The sequence below is a fragment of the Pseudorasbora parva genome, chromosome 19, assembly GCF_024679245.1.
Source record: "Pseudorasbora parva isolate DD20220531a chromosome 19, ASM2467924v1, whole genome shotgun sequence".
Classification (NCBI taxonomy): domain Eukaryota; kingdom Metazoa; phylum Chordata; class Actinopteri; order Cypriniformes; family Gobionidae; genus Pseudorasbora; species Pseudorasbora parva.
In genome coordinates this window covers 6,165,400-6,191,816 of record NC_090190.1, presented here as the reverse complement: position 1 = coordinate 6,191,816, position 26,417 = coordinate 6,165,400, and the positions used below count along the sequence as shown (strand labels likewise).

The following is a 26,417-nucleotide window of genomic DNA, read 5'->3' as shown; positions in this document are numbered from 1 at the left end:
TTCCTTGAGCAAAATGCGTCTATTCCCACAGTAGGTAATAAATAATGACCTAATAATTCAGAACCGTAGAATTTTATGAAGCCAAACTTACTACTCTACTACTACACCTATTCTGCAATAATAATAACGTTATAATCCAAATAGAATCCAAATAGAATAGGCTAATCACAATTGTTAACCAAACCCTAATCCTATACTGTTAATTAATATAATACTACTTAAATGTATAATTACACACATGTACAATGACACCTTAAAATGAAGTTTAACCTAATAAATAATATTATTATAACAACAGAATAATGAAAACCTATTTTTATGCATGTGTGACTGGTAAGAACACCTATGATTTAAAAAAAAAAAATTGAGAATGTGTTTGTGAAATCTTTGATGATATTTATTTATTTATTTATTTATTTATTTATTTATTTATTTATTTATTTAACCGAAACAATGCATACAGACATAGCTACAATACAAGAACTGCAAATGATGCACAGCATAGCTAGTGCTTATTCTCAACTCCTGTCCCTGGTTGGGCTTTTCTAAATACTTTCTAAAACATATATGTTATACATATACATGTAAGTATAATAGAGAGAGAGAGAGAGAGAGAGAGAGAGAGAGAGAGAGAGAGAGAGAGAGAGAGAGAGAGAGAGAGAGAGAGAGAGAGAGAGAGAGAGAAATATAATGAATTATCTAATGTGACAGGTTAGGGGTAAACATGGATTAGCATGATTGTCACAGTAGCCTGTAATACTTTCTATGTCCCCTTGACCTATATTGCAAACCGGGGGTCATTCGCAGAAACCCCTTTATTTCAATTTCATTATGTTTTGGATGTAATTCATTTGCTGTGTAAATACGCATTTACTTTGTTGTATGTGTGGTAATCCACATGAACAGCTGACCACAAATTTGGAGAAGACGACAATGGAAAGATGAAATAGGTGTGCTTGTTTTAATGAGATTAAGAGATTACAATGTTTATGCAGATTACTTTATAAACCGGATTGAGGGAGAGGTACAGAATCTCTGTCCATTTTCAGGGGTGGAGGAGACCTCATCCTAAGCGGCAGTAAGTCTGGTCACCAGCAGTTTTTTTCTATAATTGAATATCTCAAGCATTAAAACACACTCGTGATATCATTGTCTGATTTGATTTCTCACAGACAATGCCGGTCATAAATGTAGAGGACCTGACAGACCTGGATAAGGCTAAAATGGAAGTAACCCAGCTCAAAACTGAGGTGAAACTGGAAAGAGCGAAGGTAAGCGTTCAAACACAAAACGGACTACATCAAAGGCGGATGGCCCGGATGGTTTTGTAAAGGGTATAAGGCATTGTTGGCATGCTTTTTTTTGTTTGTTTGATTGTCACTTCAATCGCTTTTTTCCCGTCAGACCTCCAAATGCTGTGAAGAGATTACGGAGTACATTCAGAGCGGAGCAGATGAAGATCCTTTGGTCAAAGGCATTCCAGAGGAGAAGAACCCATTCAAGGAGAAAGGTGGATGTGTCATTTGCTAATGTGGACAGAGAAAGCTTAGTGTTCAATGCTGCCCATGGAAACCCGCTAAAATAGCTGGAATTCACTCAGCTGCCCGAAAAAGGACAGTCACAAACATGGATAGATCATTCAAAAAACTCTAAATGGGTTTTTCTCCCTTGTAAATGTGTCCCCAGGATCTGGACCCTCATAAGTTGTGTATTCATCTTTGAAGTGATGTAATAAATCTGAACACCATTGTGCACTGATCACCAGAGACTTGCTTGATGGACTAATACATGTATTTGTTTCTTGGGCAGCCAGCCAGAGGGTAACATCTGTGTGACAAAATTGGGTGAAAGTGAATGTTTGAGCTTGTAATTAAAGTGATAACTCAGGGCTTAATTGGTGGAATAATTTAGCTATTCAATAAAACCAAAGTTACATGGCAAAAGGCCACTACAGTTTCTGACTGAAATTCTTTTTACCTGAACAGCAAGAGCCATTCGTTTTGGTTTAAAGTGTACAGTGTTATAGATCAAACAGTATTTTACAGAAAATGTGACTGGGTTTGCCATAAATACAGACAAAGGCCACAATTTTTCTTGTGTATATTACTGCAAAATTACCATCGCACACCTGTAGGTAATAGATAAGTGCGTAGGACGAAGGATAACCATATTCATATATAGATATATGCCTAATGAAGGTCATGAGACCGAAATGTTGTTGAAAAAAAGTTTTTGATTTTTGCAAGTATTGATAGTGTGCGGGATTTTCTTTTGTTTGTCTCTTATATTACAAAATGTGGTACGATGTTAGTTTTATAGTTCACAAGACATTTTACAAACTTTAAGTAACTTTGCAACTAGCAGTCATTAGTGTATTAGTTGTCTGTAATTGCTAACGCTTTTAATGGTCCCCCAACAGACATTTGATTGTAACTTTCCAACTACAGTATGTGTCAACTTAAGCTATAATAACTAACACTCCAATGAGATTTAGTTGACATGTAGGCCTAGTTGGAAATGTACTTGGGCTGAATTTGGGTTGATTGAGACACTTTGCCAATGACTGGGAAATGTGTCCCAATCAACCAGAATTCACCCCTATTGTTAGTAGAATATCTAATGTGGACTATCGAAATGTAGTGTGTAACCCAAAATGTAGGCTACTATTGATAACCATAGCGATAACTGACAAAATATAACAAACTGTAGGTATGCAAATACCATTTAGAATAGGCTAAATATGGATCTTGTCCAAACATTGTTTCAGAATTCTTAAAAAACTTGGCTAATACCCCTGTACCACAGTTTGTCAATGTCAACGTTATTTCTATAACCTACCACAACAGTTAAGTGTGCTTTACATCAATGCAAGAGACAAAAATGCACAACTCTCCAAGTATAAAATAAAAACACAAAGCAATACATTTCATCACTGACCATATGCTAGCACAAAAAGTTTTTAGCCTAGATTTAAAAACAGATACGGATAAACAAATCTAATAGCCTACCGAAAGAAAGGTAGGCTAACGTATTCCACAATCTGGGAGCAGATACATGGAAGGACTTTTTCAGCTTTGATTTCAGAATTCGTGGAACTTTTTAATAGTTTTTTTTTTTTACTATATTACTATAATTATAGTTAACTGTAACTATTGCTAGTTATCTTTAAGGAGCTGACTGCAGACCAGTAGGCTGACTGACTACATTCGACTTTGAGTTGAGTTCAAATGCGCATGCGCAGGTCAACACTTTTGTGTAGTTTGTAAGAATGGCACTACGCGCTAAGGTCTTGAGATTCAGTTTAGCTGTGAATCGAAATTTGCACACAACTGTTGTCTGCAACAACCGTCACTTCTCAGAAAAATCATCCTCCAAACCAAGACCATCCGTTTCTAGCGAAAATATCGATCATGTTCTCTACACAGAGGAACATTTTGCATTAAAGTCATCTTTGAGAAAGGTAACGTTAGATATGACAGCGTGCTGTATGTGTTGTAACTTTATCCTTGACAATTATATAGTTCTCTGTCGAGATGAATGATGATTAAGTTGCTACCTGAATATCACACTTATGTGCGTGTGCAGGTCGATTTTTTTTACTAGCAAGTGAATGTAGGTAAGAGGTCACTAGTGTGGGTTAGCTAGCTTGCACAGCTATAGTATAGTTGCATTTATGTCGAGTTATATGAATTACTTTGGAATTTGTTGTTAATGCCGGACATAATTCAACGATTTTAGGAAAGATTTGTTTAATATAAAGATTAATTTTCTAAATGAACAGATGAATTGTCAAGATTAGACGGTTTGTTTTGATGCTTTGAGGATTGTCACGTGACACTAAAGCCTGCCGTCAACTCCGGAATAAGTTAAATAGGTTACAAGTTAAACTTTAATATTTTTTTTTTTAATAAACTTCACTTTTATACCAAATATATATACACTTAAAAAAATACGTTACATTTTATATAAGAAAAAACTATACATTATTATTGTAATTAATACGATTTTGCCCTGTCTCCTGTTCTTCTGTCATTTCCATCACACCAAGCAACAAACAAATATTTTTTTCTTCCCATAAAGTTTCTCTCTGATTAGGATGGGAATTAGAATAAAGAATAGGGCACCTGAGTGACATTTTAAAGATCAATTTTAAGTTTTAAGATCTGCGAGTAGTATGAGGTAGTATGCTACTACAAAACCAGTAGTATTGCCAACCCAGTCTTTCTTTCTTTTTCTTTTTCTTTTTTTTATTTCAGAACTTTTTTTAAAAAAAGTCAATTTTATTTAACTAATAATAGTTAATAAAGGCTTTTTTCCAAAAAGTGAAAAAAGGGCCATTACACACCATTACCATCTCCAAGGCATGTGATTAATTATTGAACATGAATCATATTTGAATTAATAAGATTTAATTGATGAAAGTCACATAATTATACATTTATATCAACTGGTTAGACTAGGAAGGGTTACAGGGCTTGGGAAGGAAGTTTCTTTCTCCAATTCCCAGTGGCTTCAAATATATCGGAATAGGCTGCTGCCTGCTGGTATGAGAAAGGATATAAGTGGAAAACAGAAAAAGCAGCGGATAATGAGAACAATGCTGTATAGAGTGAAGCTCGGGGACGGAGTTTATTAAAAGAACTCACCAGAGACAGTGAAACACTGAAAACAAGTTCGAAAAGTCCTTGACTTAGATGCATGTAATCTTATTATGTTTCTATTTGAAAGAAAAGATTGGTGTCGTCAAATTTAGCAGGGCATAATAAATGCACGCTTTGTTAATTTTTTGCTTTTTACTCCTGATTTTTTTAATATTATAAAATGCATTCCTTCTCAAGGTCATTTCATGACTCAAGATTAAATTGGTCACAGTATTTTACGTAATCCATAAGGCATGTCAGTTATGTTCAGATTAAAATAAAGGGAGTATGATTTTAAAACAAACCCACATGTTCAGTGCACAAATTCACTTCCAGGAAATATCACCTATTGTGTTTATTCAGTTTAGTTCAGTGGTCTTCTGGGTGCATAAAGTGTTGACAAACCGTAAGTCAGAGTTCCCCACCACACAATTCTCAGCTCAAGAATGTATCACCAACCTTTATTAAGAATTAGTAACCTTGTACTGTAAATTCTGATGGGGTGGACCACCCTTCCTCTCTGACTGTATTATCCAGTTGTCTTCTGGGTTTTGAGTAAATCTAATCCTAAATAAGACACTTCCTTTATATGTTCTATGCCAGGTTTTCCTCACCAGTTCTTTCTGCTGAAGAAAATCAGAAACTAGTTCATGCTGAGTTTGTTATCGGGCTGTTGACCCCTGGCTTCCTTTCGTGTTTGTTCTGTTCTCTCTGCTTTTTGGACGTTTTTGTTGGCCGGTGAAGCAGCATGTCTGCATGTTTTTGGGGAAATGAGATGCTCATCCCTCTGCTGTATTATTTTTTTTAAACTTTTCACAGCTCATACTGAAAGCTAGCTCACCCATTAAACAAATAAGCATGATATATTAGCTGAAGAGGAGACATTGCCACAGCTGAAAAAGTTTATAGCCTTAATTGAATTAAAATTACTGGTTCATCATGCTTGAATCAACTTTGTTTTATTGTTCACATAATGCATTACTGGGGAAATAATTCAGTCCATTTTCTGCTTCATTTGTGTAAGTAGGTTTTAATGAATTGCCTTGCTTTTCTTTGACTCCCCCATTAATATATTTAGTGTTCTTGTGATCACACACTAAAATAGTACAGACGATGAGCATTATAACTTACAAGGTCTGTTGAATTTTAATTGCATTTATTTTAAAGACTTATGCCTTATAACTCAAGAGTTTCAAAAAACTCAACCATAAGTTGTTTATAACCTAGATAGTGTGTTGGACTCAAAATGAGATATTTAGCAGATTATCCAGACTGCTAGTTTACAACAAGCAGACAAGGCAAAAATATTAGTTAATAACAAATACAAAGGTTATGAAACTCTATATAAAACAGGCTGATCGATATTAAAGGCATAATATGTATGATTTTTTATTAAAATATCCCAAAAACACTAAAACAATGTTATATGTTTTCTTGACTTGTGTTACATTATCCAAAATGTTTTGTTTCCAATAATATTTAAATCCAGAAAAATATCAATGAAATCATACCCGATTTACCCTCACCTTTTCTTAAAACACTTTAATATATGATGTGTTTTATTAGACAGGTGAGCAACTGTTTAGATACATCCATCGACAGAAAAAAAATCATTGTTGTACAGAGCAACACATTTCGTCTTTTTTTTTTGTTGATCTACCACATGTACCTTGTTTTAGCATGGCTAATATCGATCTAGCTTAATGCAGTGTGAACAAGTGTTTTATAGTATTTTACTCACAGAGTAGCATTATTACAGGATATTTTTTCATATTTTTTGGTTACTTAATGTTTTAACAAAACAAAAAAAGGATATTATGTTTATTATTAGTTTAAATAAATTAAAGCCAGAACAATGAAAAATATTGCCAACAAAATGTTCATATTCATTAATTTTTTTATATTTCTGACAACAATAAAAAATAAAATAAATAAAAAAATTAAAAAGAAAGAAATTATTATTTAAAAATGTGTATATAATATATATATATATATATATATATATATATATATATATAATAAATACATTTTTAAATAATATGTTTATTGTGTGTATCTTTGTACAGCCTGTATACTTTAGTAAAATAGTAATTTCTAAATATAGAATAATAAATTCTACTATGATTTGCAGCTCAAGAAACATTTCTTATTATTAATGTTGAACACAGTTGTACTGCTTAATTCTTTTATAAAAAAACAAATTATTATTATTATACATTTTTAATACAAATTTCAAAGGAACAACCTGCAATTTTTTGTAATATTTTAAATGTCTTTACTGTTGAATGCATCCTTGCTGATTAGTAGTATTAATTAAAAAAATAAGAAAAGTACTGACCCAAACTGTGGGTAGTGTAAAAAAATAGCACATTTGGTAATAATTCAATTGAAAGTGTTGATCAGAATTGGTGATATGGTGTCTTTTTTAAAAGCATTGTTTACGGTTGAACGAGAAATCAAGATGTTGATAGAGTTAAACTTGAAAGTGATTTATGTACGTCATGTTTTGGCAGCGCCTGTATGGCTCAAATCTACATGGAGTATTTCTGCAGAAGCTCACTATATTTCACAACAGTTATGTTATTATTACAACACACAGGCATCTTGAAGTGACTCAGAAGGAAGTTAAGAGCTTTGTCTGGGTTTCAAGGAAGAAACCTATTGTAGGACTAATTACACTCTATATTGTTTGATGAAACTTGAAAACGTTTTTAAATTTTTGGCCTCTTGCCATTTTTTATATATAGAGAAGACTGGAAGTGATGAGTAGGAGGGTATGGATTAGGAAAGGGCATGAGCCGGATGCAAATCGGCATTGCCCACGTGAGCTAATTGCTATACCATATGCCAGAAAATAAAGACTCAATAACTTGTTTGTTTAGTCTGAAAAGTTTTCGCAATTCATTGCTGATAACAAAAATGCCATTTTTCAATCTCTATGTATTAATCCTTTTTACTTTCTTTTTTTTTTTTGATGAAACATTTTAATGTTTATAGTTTGGATATATAGTGATGGCCATAAGTAGGCTATAATAAACATTCAGACTGTTTCCCAGTGTTGTTCTGAGACTGCAGCTTCCCTACTGTAAGTTTAATTCTTTGATTTTCGTGTTTCAATGGAATGTGTTATTACTGTAATACACGATTTCCTTGTAAACTGAACATCAGATAATAATCAGGTCAGGTCATATTCCTATTTAAATACTCAGTGAATGTATACTGACTGATCATCACTGCTTGAATGTGTTACAGATCATTGATCAAGAGATCAACCCTTATGTAGACAAATGGGAGGAAGAAGGGGAGTTTCCTGCTCATAAGGTCTTCAAAATCCTGGGAAGTGCAGGATTTCTGGGAGTCAGTAAACCTGTGGGTAAGTAGACGTTTGCTAATTCAGATGTACCTTAGGGTGTTCACACTTGGCATGTTTGGTTAGATTAAAATGAAACCTGGCACGATTGCTCTAGACGATTTTAGAAACAAAAATTTCAACTAAATATAAAAAATAAAATAAAAATACTAAATGAACGTATTGTTCAGTATCAACTATATCACTGATCTGCCCACATAGTCGCTATAAGATAAATTAAAATGAGCTGATAACATCACTGATTTCTCCAGAAAGACTACAGCCAAATAAAAATTTGTTTCAATATTTTCCTGTTTAACACTGCGAAGCTGCTTTGAAACAATCGGCATTGTAGAAGCGCTTTATAAATAAAGTTGACTTGGTTTAGGGTGCTTTCACATCTCTAGTTCGGTTAATTTGGTCCGAACCAAGGGCAAACAGTTTTCAGCTTTTTTGGTTCCTTTTCACACCACACTGATTACTTTGGTCCGAACCAGTTGAAACGAACCAAAACGCAGGCACGTGACAACATCCACATCACTCATTGGCCATGGCGTATTTCCTAAACTGCTTTTCAATTGGTCAGAATTTATGTGTGGGAAAATTCCAACAGAAGAGGCAAAGCCAGCAAACTATAATAACACTTGGAGAGACAACTCTCGGCCATAATCTACTACATTGTGTGTATTTACCACAGTATGCAAACAATACATTTCTATAATAAAGTGCGGATGCGACTTGAAAACAACATTCTAATGCACTGCAAACGGTGAGCGCGCATCGCTCGTCACTTCAAGCGGAGGCGTGCATTAATTATTCTTAACTCTGACATGCTCATCTTCTGAAACTATTGCCAATGATCTATCATCAGGTAATAATGTCATGCACACAATGTCAGCGCAGCTAACTACAGCTGCTGGATAAGTCCAAAAGTGATAAGTACTTTTTGCAGTTGGTTCTGTTCGAGGTCGGATCATGTTCTCACCACAAACAAACCGCTCCAGAGTTCGTTTGAAAGCGTACCGAGACCACCTCTTCAAGGAGATCGCGTTACACTTGTTTGGTCAACTTTTGGTGCGCACCCGAGTGCGATTGCTGCTTTCAGACCTGACCAAACGAACCGCACCAAAGAGGGGAACGAACTCTAGTACGATTCAACCGAACTAAATGAGGCTGGTGTGAAAGCACCCTTAAATGCTGCAATCTGAACCCTGGTGTGCACCCAGTGGAGTGAGACCACTGAAAAGATGGGTGTCAGTCCACTTCCAAACGAACACTAGCCGCATTTCCATTATAGATTTGTGCAAAACTTTTGCAATATTACCTAAATGTTGATTAAAAAACTATTGCGAAATGAAAGTGTTTCCATTAACCAGTGTTATGGGCTAAAACTAAAAAAAAATTCCTCTTGTGATAAGTCATTCCAAAAATCATGGCGACGGGTGTTAGTAGGTTTAAGTATATCGCCGCCACCATTACTAGCCATTATTTTTATTCGAAGGAGACGAAGATGTGTTATCTAAACATTAATGGCAAGAAAAGAGCCTTATAATTTGTAGAGTGGCCACATATGAGGCGTGTCTGGGTGTTTCACCCTAATATCTGCTTTGAGGTCTTGATAAATTCTGGCATTTGAATCCACAAATTATTTAGTCTTTTATGAGTTTACTGAGAATTCTCGGTTTGTTCTGTCCAAACATACCGCACCCTCTTTTACTAATGATCGGCTTTTACAAACACCAGGTGACCTGTAAATGTGGAAAAAAAATGTAGTTTTGCAAAATTTTCCTTTTTTGAATTGCCTGAAAAACCACCTCATGTGCGTGTGAAAACTGTTTTGCTATGATATATATAATATATATATAATATATAAATGTGTGTGTGTGTTTTAAAAAGTACATTTATTTGACGTTTCAATTGCCCATATTTTCAATTTGCACTATTTAAGGGTAATGGAAATGCGGCTTCTGTTGCAGAAATATGAACGCAACGTGGACCAAAGACATGATGGTTTGGTCTTAACAAACCAAAAACAAGACATGATGTCCCTAAAAAGGGCAGAATGCTCAAGCACACCTCTTTTTTCTCGTCATAGTCAGGCATCAGAACTGCATCTCCTCGCAGCAGATCTTTATTTGTGTTTGTAGAGTATCCTGACACTGTTTTGACACCTTTACGCATTTTATAAGCTCTTCACGAGTTCTCAGCTGGTCAAAATACCATCATATGTAGCTACGCACATACATCCAGAGAATTTAGCTGCACACAGCATTGTTTTGAATGTTCATTGCAAAATATGCGTAATAAAAGCCGATCAGTCGGGCTGTGAACATATCCCTTTGCCTTTTGGTTTGTTGTTAAAATGCCAAGGTGAACGCCAATGTGTGGACACACCCTTAATCATGCACACAAATGACCTCTCAATCTTATGTTTTTATTATTATGTCCCCCTCCCCCATTTTCCTTCTTAGAGTTAAACAGGAAATATTTTGCTGCTGTGTCATGTAAAACTTCAGCTTCTCTCTCCTAAAACTAGGATCCTTCCAAAGGATGCTGTATACCAGTGATTCTCAACCTGGGGGCCACAGGAGAATGACTTAAGTTTTTAAATGAGTAAATTACTATTCATATATTAAAATATTCTAACTGTAGTATAAATTAAAATGCTAATTTGGACTGTGGGGGGGCCTTAGAGTCATAAAGGTTGAGAAACACTGTATAAAGACCGTTAGGTGCTGCGTAGTCAGTTTGTGCGGTCATAGCGCGTTTCATATTTTTGTCATCAGACATTTCAGCAGTTTATGCAGCTAAAAGTGTATTTTCATAGTTATATGAACTTTTATATTGCTAAAAACAAAGGACACTTTGAATCTTAATGAAATATCCCCTTGAAAACAGCTGCTCTTCTACAGAAAAAAATATGCGTTTTAAGTACAAACTGGATAATTTTGTCTTTGCTTATGGCTGTATTAAGGTTCTAAGTATCCTTTTTGAGAAATGTAGAGGAAAAAGAAAACAGCCTTAGGTTTTTTTATGTGACTACAGATGGATACATGAGAAAATAACAACATTGCTGCAAGAAGCAATTATGAGAACAGTGGAAAACACGAAACACATTAATATATCAGTGCACAACTTTTCATTATGCGGTTCAAAAGGTTGCTATAGACTCTCAAAACGTAAGAAAAATGATATGCAGTCATACAGAAATTCATCAGAAACAGGGTCCTGTTTATGTGAATTCATCTCATTCATGTCCAACAGATTTTCTGTTATTTCAAAATGATCCAACCAATCAATTACTGTTGAGGCTCATTCTTAAATAACATGCGCATAATATCCTCATAATTTATTGTTTGTTTAAATATGATATATCTAAAGTTTTAGCAGCTAATAATAGAATGCATTATAATTGCTGGATGACTGGAGGCTTTGAGGGAAACTTAAGTCTGGCTTCATAAATCTGTAGGTCAGAGGAGAGCAGCACTTGCATTAAGAAGTGCTGACACTGTGACACTTATGCATTAGCCGGCTGGATTTACAGCATCTTCTTAGAGAGAAGATTAGCACTCGGAGCGTTACCTCACCTCATTTGATATGTGCAGCACACAGATACACCAGCAAATCTCTGAACAATAACGTAGAATCTGTTCAGGTGAATTGTGACTTGACTGCTAAAGGCTAAACTGGTGCTTTTCTTGCGTGCGCTCTATTTTTAATTTCTCTTCTGCGTACTCCCTATTGAGATTTGAGAGGTTTGTAGCTATTTTTATTCAGAATCCACCATCATCAGTGACTGCTAATGTAGCATTTTCACATTTGTAGAAAGCAGAATTTTTAGTGAAAGGTAATAATTGTTCTGAGATATTAAGCTGTAGGGAAGACTGGGACTGTCTGTGAATATTTCTCAGGGTCAGTTTATTTTAGGAAAGTCAATTTCTGTACAGACACATATTTTAAAATCTTGCCTACAAAACACTTCCCTGGTAATTGGACAGGAAAAAGGATACAGTTCAATGAACACACATTACCCAGCAGCAGGGCTTGTTGTCACGTTATTTGAGGTAAGTTGTCACAATGTAACCTGCCTTTAATCTGCCTATTAGTGGCAGATTTCCAGCTCTCAGTGATGTGTTTTGGGTCCCCGCTATGATAACAGTAACTTTATCAAATGTTTACAAAACAAGGGGGAACCCAGTGTGCCTGCCTCTTTCTCTATCTCTGTTCTGTTACGTGAAAGAAAGTCTAAGGCCTTGTCAGGCCGTTTAACAAACCAATATAATCTGCTGCCTGTTTCCTGTCAAAATAGGATTAATGTGGAGAAAAAAATTATTACTGTTAAGTTAGCGCTTTTAAACATCCGTTCACTTAAGAACAAATCATTTCTAGTCAATGACTTAATAACCACTAACAACCTAGATTTTCTGCTTCTAAATGAAACGTGGCTAGAAGAAAACTGTAGTGCAACAGTCCTCAATGAAGCAGCCCCTCCTAACTTTACTTTTATGAGTGTTGGCAGAGCAGTTAGGAGAGGTGGGGGTGTTGCTGCTCTTTTTAAAGATTTCTATCAATGTAAGCAAGTATCATTTGGTGACTATTTGTCTCTAGAATATCTGGGTATTGTGTTAAAAGGTTCTCCACGCATCCTGCTTATCATTATTTATAGGCCTCCAAAGTACTCTCCAGCCTTTATTGAGGAATTTACAGAACTGTTATCAATAATTTCCTCAGAGTTCGACTATTTTGCTATTGCTGGGGATTTTAACATTCACATAGACAATATTGAATCCAGTAAAACAAAAGAGCTCATGACTGTTCTTAACACTTTTGATTTGACCCAGCATGTAAATGGACCCACACACAATTGTGGACACACTCTAGATTTACTTATCAGTAAGGGTCTAAACATTTCATCAATTGTTATTAAGGATGTGGCACTGTCTGATCATTTCTGTATTTTCTTTGATTTATCAATCTCTCCTGCCATTGAAGCTAGATCTGTCTCTGTCAAAAAGAGATGCTTAAATGAGAACACTAATGTGCTGTTTATGAAGGCTTTATCTCTAACACCAAGCATATCTGCAGACTGTGTTGATTTTCTCCTTGACTCCTTAAACTCAAAAGTTAAGAGTGTAATTGATGATATTGCTCCTCTAAAAGTCAGGAAAAAGAGTACCAAACAAAAAGCACCTTGGAGAAACTCAACAGCAATTCAAATAATGAAAAGACAATGCAGAAAATCTGAACGAAAGTGGCGGAAGACAAAACTTGTAGTCCATTATAACATCTATAAAGACAGCCTTCATGCTTTCAATGTTGAACTAGGCAAAGCTAGACAGACCTTCTTCTCAAACATTATAAACAGAAACATAAACAACACGCGCACTCTTTTTGCTACTGTCGAGAGACTAACAAACCCCCCGAGTCAGACTCCTAGTGAAATGCTCTCAGACAGTAAATGCAGTGAGTTTGCTTCCTACTTCTCCGAGAAAATCAATAATATCAGAAAGGCGATCAGCACATCCTCTAGTTGCTCTGGGGTCAGTCAGATCATACCAAACCCTTGGAAAATTACCATGTCAGATTTCGAAGCTATTGACTGCAAAATTTTAGAAGACACAGTACAGCATCTTAAAACATCAACCTGCGCCCTTGACACACTCCCCACTTCTTTTTTCAAAAGTGTGTTTAACTGTTTAGAAGCAGATCTCCTAGAAGTGGTAAACTCCTCACTTCTCTATGGGACTTTTCCAACCATCCTTAAAACTGCAATAGTTAAGCCTCTTCTGAAAAAGAGAAATCTGGATAACTCCATACTGAGCAACTACAGACCAATCTCAAATCTCCCCTTCATAGGCAAAATCATTGAAAAAGTTGTTTTCAATCAGTTGAACAAATTCTTACACTCGAATGGATACTTTGACAATTTTCAATCTGGTTTCCGTCCACATCACAGTACAGAGACAGCGCTCATAAAGATTATAAATGATATTCGCTTAAACACTGATACAGGCAAAACATCAATTCTGGTTCTACTGGACCTCAGTGCTGCATTCGACACTGTTGACCACACCATACTTCTAGACAGACTGGAAAACTGGGTCGGGCTTTCTGGGATGGTCCTCAAATGGTTCAGGTCATACTTAGAAGGGAGAGGTTATTATGTGAGTATAGGAGATCATAAGTCTGAGTGGACGTCCATGACATGCGGAGTCCCACAAGGGTCCATTCTTGCACCACTCCTGTTTAACCTGTATATGCTGCCACTGAGCCAAATAATGAAAAATAACAATATTGCTTACCACAGCTATGCTGATGACACCCAGCTCTACTTAGCACTGTCACCTAATGACTACAGCCCCATTGACTCGCTGTGCAAATGCATTGATGAAGTTAACAACTGGATGTGCCAAAACTATCTTCAGTTAAACAAAGACAAAACTGAAATCACTACATTTGGAAACAAAGATGAAATTCTCAAGGTGAACGCATATCTTGAGGCTAAAGGCCTGATAACAAAAAATCAAGTCAGGAATCTTGGAGTGATTTTGGAGTCAGACCTGAGTTTCAGTAGTCATGTCAAAGCAATAACTAAATCAGCATACTATCATCTGAAAAATATTACAAGGATTAGATGTTTTGTCTCCAGGCAAGACTTAGAGAAACTCGTTCATGCTTTCATCACCAGTAGGGTGGACTATTGTAATGGCCTTCTCACCGGCCTTCCTAAAAAGACCATTAGACAGCTGCAGCTCATACAGAACGCTGCTGCCAGGATTCTGAGCAGAACCAGAAAATATGACCATATCACACCAGTCCTCAGGTCTTTACACTGGCTTCCAGTTACATCTAGGATCGACTTTAAAGTACTATTACTTGTTTATAAATCACTCAATGAGCTTGGACCTCAATACATCGCAGATATGCTGATTAAATACAAACCCAACAGATCACTCAGATCAGCAGGATCAAGTCAGTTAGAAATACCAAGAGTTCACTCAAAGCAAGGAGAGTCTGCTTTTAGCTATTATGCCAGCCGTAGTTGGAACCAGCTTCCTGAACAGATCAGATGTGCTCCAACAGTAGCCACATTCAAATCCAGACTCAAAACACATCTGTTCAGCTGTGCGTTTACTGAATGAGCTCTGAGCACTGTATGTCCGACTGATTGCACCCTATCTTATCTCTTTATTCTTTTTATAATTGTTTTAGTTTACCTTTGTTCTTTTGGTTATTGTTTATTTTATATGTTCTTTTGAGTTAAATATGATGAGTGAAAAATGGGTTTGATGGAAATAGTAAGTTTGACAATAAGGTTTGAGTATGTGTAAATCTGTGGAGGGTATGATGAGTGAGAATGGGTTTAACAAGAAGGTTACTGAGTAAAAATCAGGGAATAGTGATTAAAATGGATGTTATGAACGTGTTTGAGAAAGAAATGAATGAGAGGTGCTCTAATAAAGATGGTACATGTTTGTAGGCTGTAAACTGAAGAATGTTTATTTTTATAACAGGGATCTGACCTTTTTTTATTTTATTTTTATTTTTAGGGGTTCAAGCACGAAGTGCTGAACACCTATTGTATTTGTGCTGATTTTTATTATTAGGGGTTCAAGCACGAAGTGCTGAACACCTATTGTATTTGTGCTGATTTTTATTAGGGGTTCAAGCACGAAGTGCTGAACACCTATTGTATTTGTGCTGATTTTTAGGGGTTCAAGCACGAAGTGCTGAAACCCTATTGTAATTGTACTGATTTTTATTATTATTATTATTATTATTATTCTGCCGTAAAACTCATCGTGCAGACCAAACCGTAAATGCTAGAGACTTCAAACTTTGTCAATAGGTAGTCCAAAAATCGAGGAGAGGTTATCAAATTATGAGCCAGATTGGCCCATAGGTGGCGCTACAGCAACCAAAAACGCGAAATGGCTCATAACTCCTAAACCGTTGCTCCTAAGGGTCAAGTGTCTTATATCATTGGAAAGCTGAGACCATGACGAACAAAACGTATATCTCCGATTTCATTTCCGGTATGCAAATTTTTCCGCCATTTTGAATTTTGTCAAAAACCTACTTTTGCAAACTAGTCCCTGGTTTTTTGACATATCAGAACCAAACCAGTGCCAAAATGTTCTCTCTAGTCTGAATATCAATAATTATCAAAAAAAAGTTGAAATTTTGACTCATGAACGAAAAGGGGCGTGGAAATGTACATTTAAGGCGGAGCCTATTTTACTAAAGAGGCTATAACTCCAGCAAGAAATGAGATATCTTCACCAAACTTGGTACACATGTTTATGGACTCAGTCTTTGGTCACGATAAAAAAATCGCGACGATTGGCCACTTGGTGGCGCTATAACATGGAAAAAACACAAAAAGGGCTATAACCACGCGACCGCTAGTCCGATTGACTGGAAAATTGGTATGCAATGTCTTGGCCCAAGGTACCATGTCTGTCTATGAGAACATTGGTGTATCTCAAAAAACATGGCCGCCATCGGCCAATGAAATTTGAGCACCTATTAGACAGGGTTAACGGAGGTCGATCGGAACAAAACTCAGTGGGCATGTTTAACTCATGGTCCTAGAGGTCTGTAAGAATTTTGAAAGAAATCGGCCACTAGTTGGCGCTAACGAGTTTTATGGCTCTGCAATCACGTGGCGTTGCACACATCGGCAAAATATGCATATCATATGATAGATCTCCTCATGTTGAACAACTTTGCCTCTAGAACCATTGCTGTCAATCAAATCATTAAATAAATATTTGCAATTATGTTAAAAACCTACTTTTGCAAACTAGTCCCTGGTTTTTTGCCCAATCAGAACCAAACCAGTCTAGGACAATTCTCTGGACTCTCTAGATCAATAATTATCAAAAAAAAGTAGATTTTTTGCATTTGAATGGCTATAACAGGGCCATTTAGAAAAGAGGCGTGGCAAAATACACTCAAAAGCCTATAAATCCTAAGGGAAAACTCAAAACTTCACGGAAATTGTTGGGTATATGTGGCATAACATGTTGAAGACACATGCAAAGTTTTATGGAGATCGGAGTATAGGGGGTGCTATAAGTGTTAAAAAGCTTTGAAAACCATGTATTCCCTATGGTGAATCTCTGTAATCAGGTGGGGTTAAAACAGCCACATAATATGCATATATTATGATAGATCTTCTCATACTGAACAACTTTGCCTCTATAACCAATACTGTCAATCAAATCTTTATTTAAATATTCACAATTATGTTAAAAACCTCGTTTTGCAAACTAGTCCTAGGTTTTTTGCCTGATCGGAACCAAACCACAGCAGTATGATTCTCTGCACTCTCCTGATCAATTCATATTTAGACTTTATAAAGTCATTATTATAATATTTAAAATCACATTTTGTCAGTTTATCACTTCATTTCACCTGATATCTCTCAAATTCATTCAGTGCTTAAAAGCCTTTCATGCAAAAGGTGTCAAATGCTTAAAAACCTTAAATGGCTTGAACCCCGCTAAATGCTGCTCGCAGCTTTAATTATTATTATTATTATTATTATTATTAGGGGTTCAAGCACGAAGTGCTGAACACCTATTGTAATTGTGCTGATTTTTATTATTATTATTATTATTATTATTATTATTATTATTATTATTATTCTGCCGTAAAACTCATCGTGCAGACCAAACCGTAAGGGCTAGAGACTTGAAACTTTGTCAATAGGTAGTCCAAAAATCGAGGAAAGGTTATCAAATTATGAGCCAGATTGGCCAATAGGTGGCGCTATAGCAATCAATTGCGCAAAAGGGCTCATAACTCCTAAACCGTTTGGTCCACACTCAAGTGTCTTATATCATTGGAAAGCTGAGACCTTGGCGAACAAAACGTATATCTCCGATTTCATTTCCGTCATGAAAATTTTTCCGCCATTTTGAATTTTGTCAAAAACCTACTTTTGCGAACTAGTCCCTGGTTTTTTGACATATCGGAACCAAACCAGTGCCAAAATGTTCTGTCTAGTCTGAATATCAATAATTATCAAAAAAAAGTTGAAATTTTGAATCATGAATGAAAAGGGGCGTGGAAATGTACATTCAAGGCGGAGCCTATTTTACTAAAGAGGCTATAACTCCAGCAAGAAATGAGATATATTCACCAAACTTGGTACACATGTTTATGGGCTCAGTCTTTGGTCACGATAAAAAAATCGCGACGATTGGCCACTTGGTGGCGCTATAACATGGAAAAAACACAAAAAGGGCTATAACCACGCGACCGCTAGTCCGATTGACTTGAAAATTGGTAAGCAGTGTCTTGGCCCAATGTACCATGTCTGTCTATGAGAACATTGGCGTATCTTAAAAAACATGGCCGCCATCGGCCAATGAAATTTGAGCACCTATTAGACAGGGTTAACGGAGGTCGATCGGAACAAAACTCAGTGGGCATGTTTGACTCATGGTCCTAGAGGTCTGTAAGAATTTTGAAAGAAATCGGCCACTAGTTGGCGCTAACGAGTTTTATGGCTCTGCAATCACGTGGTGTTGCACACATCGGCAAAATATGCATATCATATGATAGATCTCCTCATGCTGAACAACTTTGCCTCTAGAACCATTTTTGGCAATTAAATCGTTAGTTAAATATTTGCAATAATGTTAAAAACCTACTTTTGCGAACTAGTCCCTGGTTTTTTGCCCAATCAGAACCAAACCAGTCTAGGACAATTCTCTGGACTCTCTAGATCAATAATTATCAAAAAAAGTTGATTTTTTGCATTTGGATGGCTATAACAGAGCCATTTAGAAAAGAGGTGTGGCAAAATACACTCAAAAGCCTATAAATCCTAAGGGGAAACTCAAAACTTCACGAAAATTGTTGGGTATATGTGGCATAACATGTTGAAGACACATGCAAAGTTTTATGGAGATCGGAGTATAGGGGGCGCTATAAGTGTTAAAAAGCTTTGAAAACCATGTATTCCCTCTGGTGAATTGCTTGTAAATTGTATTTTCCATCTCTGTAATCGCATATATTATGATAGATCTTCTCATACTGAACAACTTTGCCTCTATAACCAATACTGTCAATCAAATCTTTATTTAAATATTCACAATTATGTTAAAAACCTCGTTTTGCAAACTAGTCCTAGGTTTTTTGCCTGATAGGAACCAAACCACAGCAGTATGATTCTCTGCACTCTCCTGATCAATTCATATTTAGACTTTATAAAGTCACTATTATAATATTTAAAATCACATTTTGTCAGTTTATCACTTCATTTCACCTGATATCTCTCAAATTCCTTCAGTGCTTAAAAGCCTTTCATGCAAAAGGTGTCAAATGCTTAAAGACCTTAAATGGCTTGAACCCCGCTAAATGCTGCTCGCAGCTTTAATTAGGGGTTCAAGCACGAAGTGCTGAAACCCTATTGTAATTGTACTGATTTTTATTATTATTATTCTGCCGTAAAACTCATCGTGCAGACCAAACCGTAAGGGCTAGAGACTTGAAACTTGGCCAATAGGTAGTCCAAAAATCGAGGAGAGGTTATCAAATTATGAGCCAGATTGGCCAATAGGTGGCGCTACAGCAACCAAAAACGCGAAATGGCTCATAACTCTTAAATCGTTCGTCCAAAGGGTCAAGTGTCTTATATCATTGGAAAGCTGAGACCTTGTCGAACAAAACGTATATCTCCGATTTCATTTCCGGTATGCAAATTTTTCCGCCATTTTGAATTTTGTCAAAAACCTACTTTTGCGAACTAGTCCCTGGTTTTTTGACATATCGGAACCAAACCAGTGCCAAAATGTTCTCTCTAGTCTGAATATCAATAATTATCAAAAAAAAGTTGAAATTTTGACTCATGGACGAAAAGGGGTGTGGAAATGTACATTTAAGGCGGAGCCTATTTTACTAAAGAGGCTATAACTCAAGAAGGAAATGAGATATCTTCACCAAACTTGGTACGCATGTGTATGGGCTCATTCTGAGGTCAGGATAAAAAAAATGTGAAGATTGACCACTTGGTGGCGCTATAATGTGGAAAAAACATGAAATTAGCTATAACCACGCGACCGCTAGTCCGATTGACCTGAAAATTGGTATGCCGTGTCTTGGCCCAAGCTACCATGTATGTGTATGAGGACATTGGTGTGTCTCAAAAAACATGGCGGCCATAGACCAATGAATTTTGAGCACCTATTAGACAAGGTTAATGGAGGTTGAATGGAACGAAACTCAGTGGGCATGTTTGACTTATGGTCCTAGAGGTCTGTAAGAATTTTGAAAGAAATCGGCCACTAGTTGGTGCTAACGAGTTTTATGGCTCTGAAATCACGTGGTGTTGCACATATCCATGAAATATGCATATCATTTGATAGATCTCCTCATGATGAACAACTTTGCCTCTAGAACCATTGCTGTCAATCAAATTATTAATTAAATTTTTGTAATTATGTTAAAAACCTACTTTTGCGAACTAGTCCCTGGTTTTTTGCCCAATCAGAACCAAACCAGTCTAGGATAATTCTCTGGACTCTCTAGATTAATAATTATCAAACAAAAGTTGATTTTTTGCATTTGCATGGCTATAACAGGGCCATTTAGAAAAGAGGCGTGGCAAAATACGCTCAAAAGCCTATAAATCCTAAGGGAAAACTCAAAACTTCACGAAAATTGTTGGGTATATGTGGCATAACATGTTGAAGACGCATACAAAGTTTCATGGAGATCGGAGTATAGGTGGCGCTATAAGTGTTAAAAAGCTTTGAAAACCATGTATTCCCTATGGTGAATTGCCTGTATTGGCTATAAATGGTATTTTCCATCTCTGTAATCAGGTGGGGTTAAAACAGCCACATAATATGCATATATTATGATAGATGTTCTCATACTGAACAACTTTGCCTCAAGAACCAATACTGTCAGTCAAATCTTTATTTAAATATTCACAACTATGTTAAAAACCTCGTTTTGCAAACTAGTCCTTGGTTTTTTGCCTGATCGGAACCAAACCACAGCAGTATGATTCTCTGGACTCTCCTGATCAATAGTTGTCAAAAACATGTTGAACTTTACACTTTAGGTAGCTATAACAGGATCATTTGGAGAATAGGTGTGGTAAAACATGCTCAAAAGCCTATTAATCCTGAAAGAAAAATCAAAATTTCACAAAAATAGGTAGGCAAATGCAACATGTGACTCTAAAGAAGCATGCAACTTTTCATGGAGATCGGGCGTTAGATGCCTCTATAACAGTAAAAAAGGTGACAGTGCAAATGCGTATATGGCATATTACCTAAAATTGCCACCGGAGGCCAGCAGAGGACCAGTCATTGGTTCATTCTGTCCACTGAGCATAAACTTTAAAAAACATTATAATAGCATTTCAAATTATATTTTGTCAGTGTTACCAATTAATTTGTTCATTTGATTTATGTTTCACAAATAATTATTATATTACAATAAAAATAATGCCGGAAAATGTTTTAAAATGGGAAAACCTGGAATAAGCTAGTTGTTACCTATCATTTATTTCAAATATCTGTATCTTCAACAATATGTGCATGTGAGAAAAGCATGTTTGATTGCATTAACTTGGAAAATGTGCTCATTTAAAATGAAAATGAGTGGTGCTCTGCTGCCACCTGCTGGCTCATATAGTCATTTTGTCATACTATTTACTGATCATGTTCTATAATTCCTATTTAGACAATGTAAAGTCACTTTTACAACATTTACAATCACATTTTGTCAAAATAATTTATTTCAAATATATCTGCAACTAAATTAAAGTTTAAATGAGTTAACATGAAAAATGTGCCTATTACATATTCCTTACAATTACAATTACAAAACCACCAGAGGGCAGCAGAAGACCACTCATTGGTTCATTCTGCTCACAAAGCATATAAATAAACGTTTTAAAATCATTAAAATAATATTGCAAATAAAATGTTCTCAATGTTTGCCAGTTTGATGTGTTTTTTTTAACAATAATATTACATTACAAATAAAATAACACCTGAAATTAAAGGGGAAAACAATGACTAAGCAATTTGTTATCTATCATTTATTTCAAATATCTATATAAGCATTATTTAATTTATTCATATGTAAAACAGAAGTGTGTGTGTGTGTGTGTGTGTGTGTGTGTGTGTGTGTGTGTGTCTGTCATGCTAGCAAACAGCATTTGCAACATGCTACACACGCTAGCAGTGATTAGTAAAGTGTTAAATCAGGCAAAGAACATAGTAAGAACTCTATAAACATTATAGTAACCATCTGTGACAACTAACAACTGACAAGCAACACCATAACAACCATCAAGAACAACCTAGCAACCACCTAGCAGCATGTTAATCCTGTTAGCAAAGTAAAATAGTAATTTTGTCATACTATTTATTAATATTGTTCTATAATTCATATTTGGACTTAATAAAGTCACTATTATAATATTTAAAATCACATTTTGCCATTTTATCACTTCATTTCACCTGATATCTCTCAAATTCATTCAGTGCTTAAAAACCTTTCATGCAAAAGGTGTCAAATGCTTAAAGACCTTAAATGGCTTGAACCCCGCTAAATGCTGCTCGCAGCTTTAATTATTATTATTATTCTGCCGTAAAACTCATCGTGCAGACCAAACCGTAAATGCTAGAGACTTCAAACTTTGTCAATAGGTAGTCCAAAAATCGAGGAGAGGTTATCAAATTATGAGCCAGATTGACCAATAGGTGGCGCTACAGCAACCAAAAACGCGAAATGGCTCATAACTCCTAAACCATTCATCCTAAGGGTCAAGTGTCTTATATCATTGGAAAGCTGAGACCATGACGAACAAAACGTATATCTCCGATTTCATTTCCGGTATGCAAATTTTTCCGCCATTTTGAATTTTGTCAAAAACCTACTTTTGCGAACTAGTCCCTGGTTTTTTGACATATCAGAACCAAACCAGTGCCAAAATGTTCTCTCTAGTCTGAATATCAATAATTATCAAAAAAAAGTTGAAATTTTGACTCATGAACGAAAAGGGGCGTGGAAATGTACATTTAAGGCGGAGCCTATTTTACTAAAGAGGCTATAACTACAGCAAGAAATGAGATATCTTCACCAAACTTGGTACACATGTGTATGGGCTCAGTCTTTGGTCACGATAAAAAAATCGCGACGATTGGCCACTTGGTGGCGCTATAACATGGAAAAAACACAAAAAGGGCTATAACCACGCGACCTCTAGTCCGATTGACTGGAAAATTGGTATGCAATGTCTTGGCCCAAGGTACCATGTCTGTCTATGAGAACATTGGCGTATCTCAAAAAACATGGCCGCCATCGGCCAATGAAATTTGAGCACCTATTAGACAGGGTTAACGGAGGCCGATCGGAACAAAACTCAGTGGGCATGTTTAACTCATGGTCCTAGAGGTCTGTAAGAATTTTGAAAGAAATCGGCCACTAGCTGGCGCTAACGAGTTTTATGGCTCTGCAATCACGTGGCGTTGCACACATCGGCAAAATATGCATATCATATGATAGATCTCCTCATGTTGAACAACTTTGCCTCCAGAACCATTGCTGTCAATCAAATCATTAAATAAATATTTGCAATTATGTTAAAAACCTACTTTTGCAAACTAGTCCCTGGTTTTTTGCCCAATCAGAACCAAACCAGTCTAGGACAATTCTCTGGACTCTCTAGATCAATAATTATCAAAAAAAAGTAGATTTCTTGCATTTGGATGGCTATAACAGGGCCATTTAGAAAAGAGGCGTGGCAAAATACACTCAAAAGCCTATAAATCCTAAGGGAAAACTCAAAACTTCACGGAAATTGTTGGGTATATGTGGCATAACATGTTGAAGACACATGCAAAGTTTTATGGAGATCGGAGTATAGGGGGCGCTATAAGTGTTAAAAAGCTTTGAAAACCATGTATTCCCTATGGTGAATCTCTGTAATCAGGTGGGGTTAAAACAGCCACATAATATGCATATATTATGATAGATCTTCTCATACTGAACAACTTTGCCTCTATAACCAATACTGTCAATCAAATCTTTATTTAAATATTCACAATTATGTTAAAAACCTCGTTTTGCAAACTAGTCCTAGGTTTTTTGCCTGATCGGAACCAAACCACAGCAGTATGATTCTCTGCACTCTCCTGATCAATTCATATTTAGACTTTATAAAGTCATTATTATAATATTTAAAATCACATTTTGTCAGTTTATCACTTCATTTCACCTGATATCTCTCAAATTCATTCAGTGCTTAAAAGCCTTTCATGCAAAAGGTGTCAAATGCTTAAAAACCTTAAATGGCTTGAACCCCGCTAAATGCTGCTCGCAGCTTTAATTATTATTATTATTATTATTCTGCCGTAAAACTCATCGTGCAGACCAAACCGTAAATGCTAGAGACTTCAAACTTTGTCAATAGGTAGTCCAAAAATCGAGGAGAGGTTATCAAATTATGAGCCAGATTGGCCAATAGGTGGCGCTACAGCAACCAAAAACGCAAAATGGCTCATAACTCTTAAATCGTTCGTCCTAAGGGTCAAGTGTCTTATATCATTGGAAAGCTGAGACCATGACGAACAAAACGTATATCTCCGATTTCATTTCCGGTATGCAAATTTTTCCGCCATTTTGAATTTTGTCAAAAACCTACTTTTGCGAACTAGTCCCTGGTTTTTTGACATATCAGAACCAAACCAGTGCCAAAATGTTCTCTCTAGTCTGAATATCAATAATTATCAAAAAAAAGTTGAAATTTTGACTCATGAACGTAAAGGGGCGTGGAAATGTACATTTAAGGCGGAGCCTATTTTAATAAAGAGGCTATAACTCCAGCAAGAAATGAGATATCTTCATCAAACTTGGTACACATGTTTATGGGCTCAATCTTTGGTCACGATAAAAAAATCGCGACGATTGGCCACTTGGTGGCGCTATAACATGGAAAAAACACAAAAAAAGCTATAACCACGCGACCGCTAGTCCGATTGACTGGAAAATTGGTATGCAGTGTCTTGGCCCAAGGTACCATGTCTGTCTATGAGAACATTGGCGTATCTCAAAAAACATGGCCGCCATCGGCCAATGAAATTTGAGCACCTATTAGACAGGGTTAACGGAGGTAGATCGAAACGAAACTCAGTGGGCCTGTTTGACTCATGGTCCTAGAGTTCTGTAAGAATTTTGAAAGAAATTGGCCACTAGTTGGCGCTAACGAGTTTTATGGCTCTGCAATCACGTGGTGTTGCACACATTGGCAAAATATGCACATCATATGATAGATCTCCTCATGTTGAACAACTTTGCCTCTAGAACCATTTCTGTCAATCAAATCGTTAAATAAATATTTGCAATTATGTTAAAAACCTACTTTCGCGAACTAGTCCCTGGTTTTTTGCCCAATCAGAACCAAACCAGTCTAGGACAATTCTCTGGACTCTCTAGATCAATAATTATCAAAAAAAAGTAGGTTTTTTGCATTTGGATGGCTATAACAGGGCCATTTAGAAAAGAGGCGTGGCAAAATACACTCAACAGCCTATAAATCCTAAGGGGAAACTCAAAACTTCACGAAAATTGTTATGTATATGTGGCATAACATGTTGAAGACACGTGCAAAGTTTTATGGAGATCGGAGTATAGGGGGCGCTATAAGTGTTAAAAAGCTTTGAAAACCATGTATTCCCTATGGTGAATCTCTGTAATCAGGTGGGGTTAAAACAGCCACATAATATGCATATATTATGATAGATCTTCTCATACTGAACAACTTTGCCTCTATAACCAATACTGTCAATTAAATCTTTATTTAAATATTTACAATTATGTTAAAAACCTCGTTTTGCAAACTAGTCCTAGGTTTTTTGCCTGATCGGAACCAAACCACAGCAGTATGATTCTCTGCACTCTCCTGATCAATTCATATTTAGACTTTATAAAGTCATTTTTATAATATTTAAAATCACATTTTGTCAGTTTATCACTTCATTTCACCTGATATCTCTCAAATTCATTCAGTGCTTAAAAGCCTTTCATGCAAAAGGTGTCAAATGCTTAAAAACCTTAAATGGCTTGAACCCCGCTAAATGCTGCTCGCAGCTTTAATTATTATTATTATTATTATTATTCTGCCGTAAAACTCATCGTGCAGACCAAACCGTAAATGCTAGAGACTTCAAACTTTGTCAATAGGTAGTCCAAAAATCGAGGAGAGGTTATCAAATTATGAGCCAGATTGGCCAATAGGTGGCGCTACAGCAACCAAAAACGCGAAATGGCTCATAACTCCTAAACCGTTGCTCCTAAGGGTCAAGTGTCTTATATCATTGGAAAGCTGAGACCATGACGAACAAAACGTATATCTCCGATTTCATTTCCGGTATGCAAATTTTTCCGCCATT

General features: G+C 36.1%; 2 protein-coding genes across 2 annotated transcripts in view; both read left to right on the top strand.

Moving 5' to 3' along the window:
* Positions 1 to 949: 949 nt before the first annotated feature.
* On the top strand, positions 950 to 1,946 carry gngt1 (guanine nucleotide binding protein (G protein), gamma transducing activity polypeptide 1). The gene is made up of 3 exons (XM_067425312.1): positions 950 to 1,078; positions 1,173 to 1,271; positions 1,405 to 1,946. Exons 2-3 carry the CDS (start codon positions 1,176 to 1,178, stop codon positions 1,528 to 1,530), a joined length of 222 nt encoding a protein of 73 aa, XP_067281413.1. The 5' UTR covers positions 950 to 1,078; positions 1,173 to 1,175; the 3' UTR covers positions 1,531 to 1,946.
* Positions 1,947 to 3,234: 1,288 nt separating this feature from the next.
* zgc:85777 overlaps positions 3,235 to 26,417 on the top strand; it is a 38,451-nt gene continuing 15,268 nt past the window's right edge. Inside the window, exons 1-2 of the mRNA XM_067425472.1 lie at positions 3,235 to 3,460; positions 7,893 to 8,013. Of these exons, the coding sequence (XP_067281573.1) occupies positions 3,269 to 3,460; positions 7,893 to 8,013 (313 nt within the window). The 5' untranslated portion in view covers positions 3,235 to 3,268. The remainder of the gene's footprint in view (positions 3,461 to 7,892; positions 8,014 to 26,417) is intronic.

Bases quoted from the DNA above. Each gene is read 5' to 3' on its own strand.
- gngt1 (XM_067425312.1), top strand. From the start codon at position 1,176: ATGCCGGTCATAAATGTAGAGGACCTGACAGACCTGGATAAGGCTAAA. The intron at 1,272-1,404 runs GTAAGCGTTCAA...TTTTCCCGTCAG, and splicing joins TGAAACTGGAAAGAGCGAAG to ACCTCCAAATGCTGTGAAGA.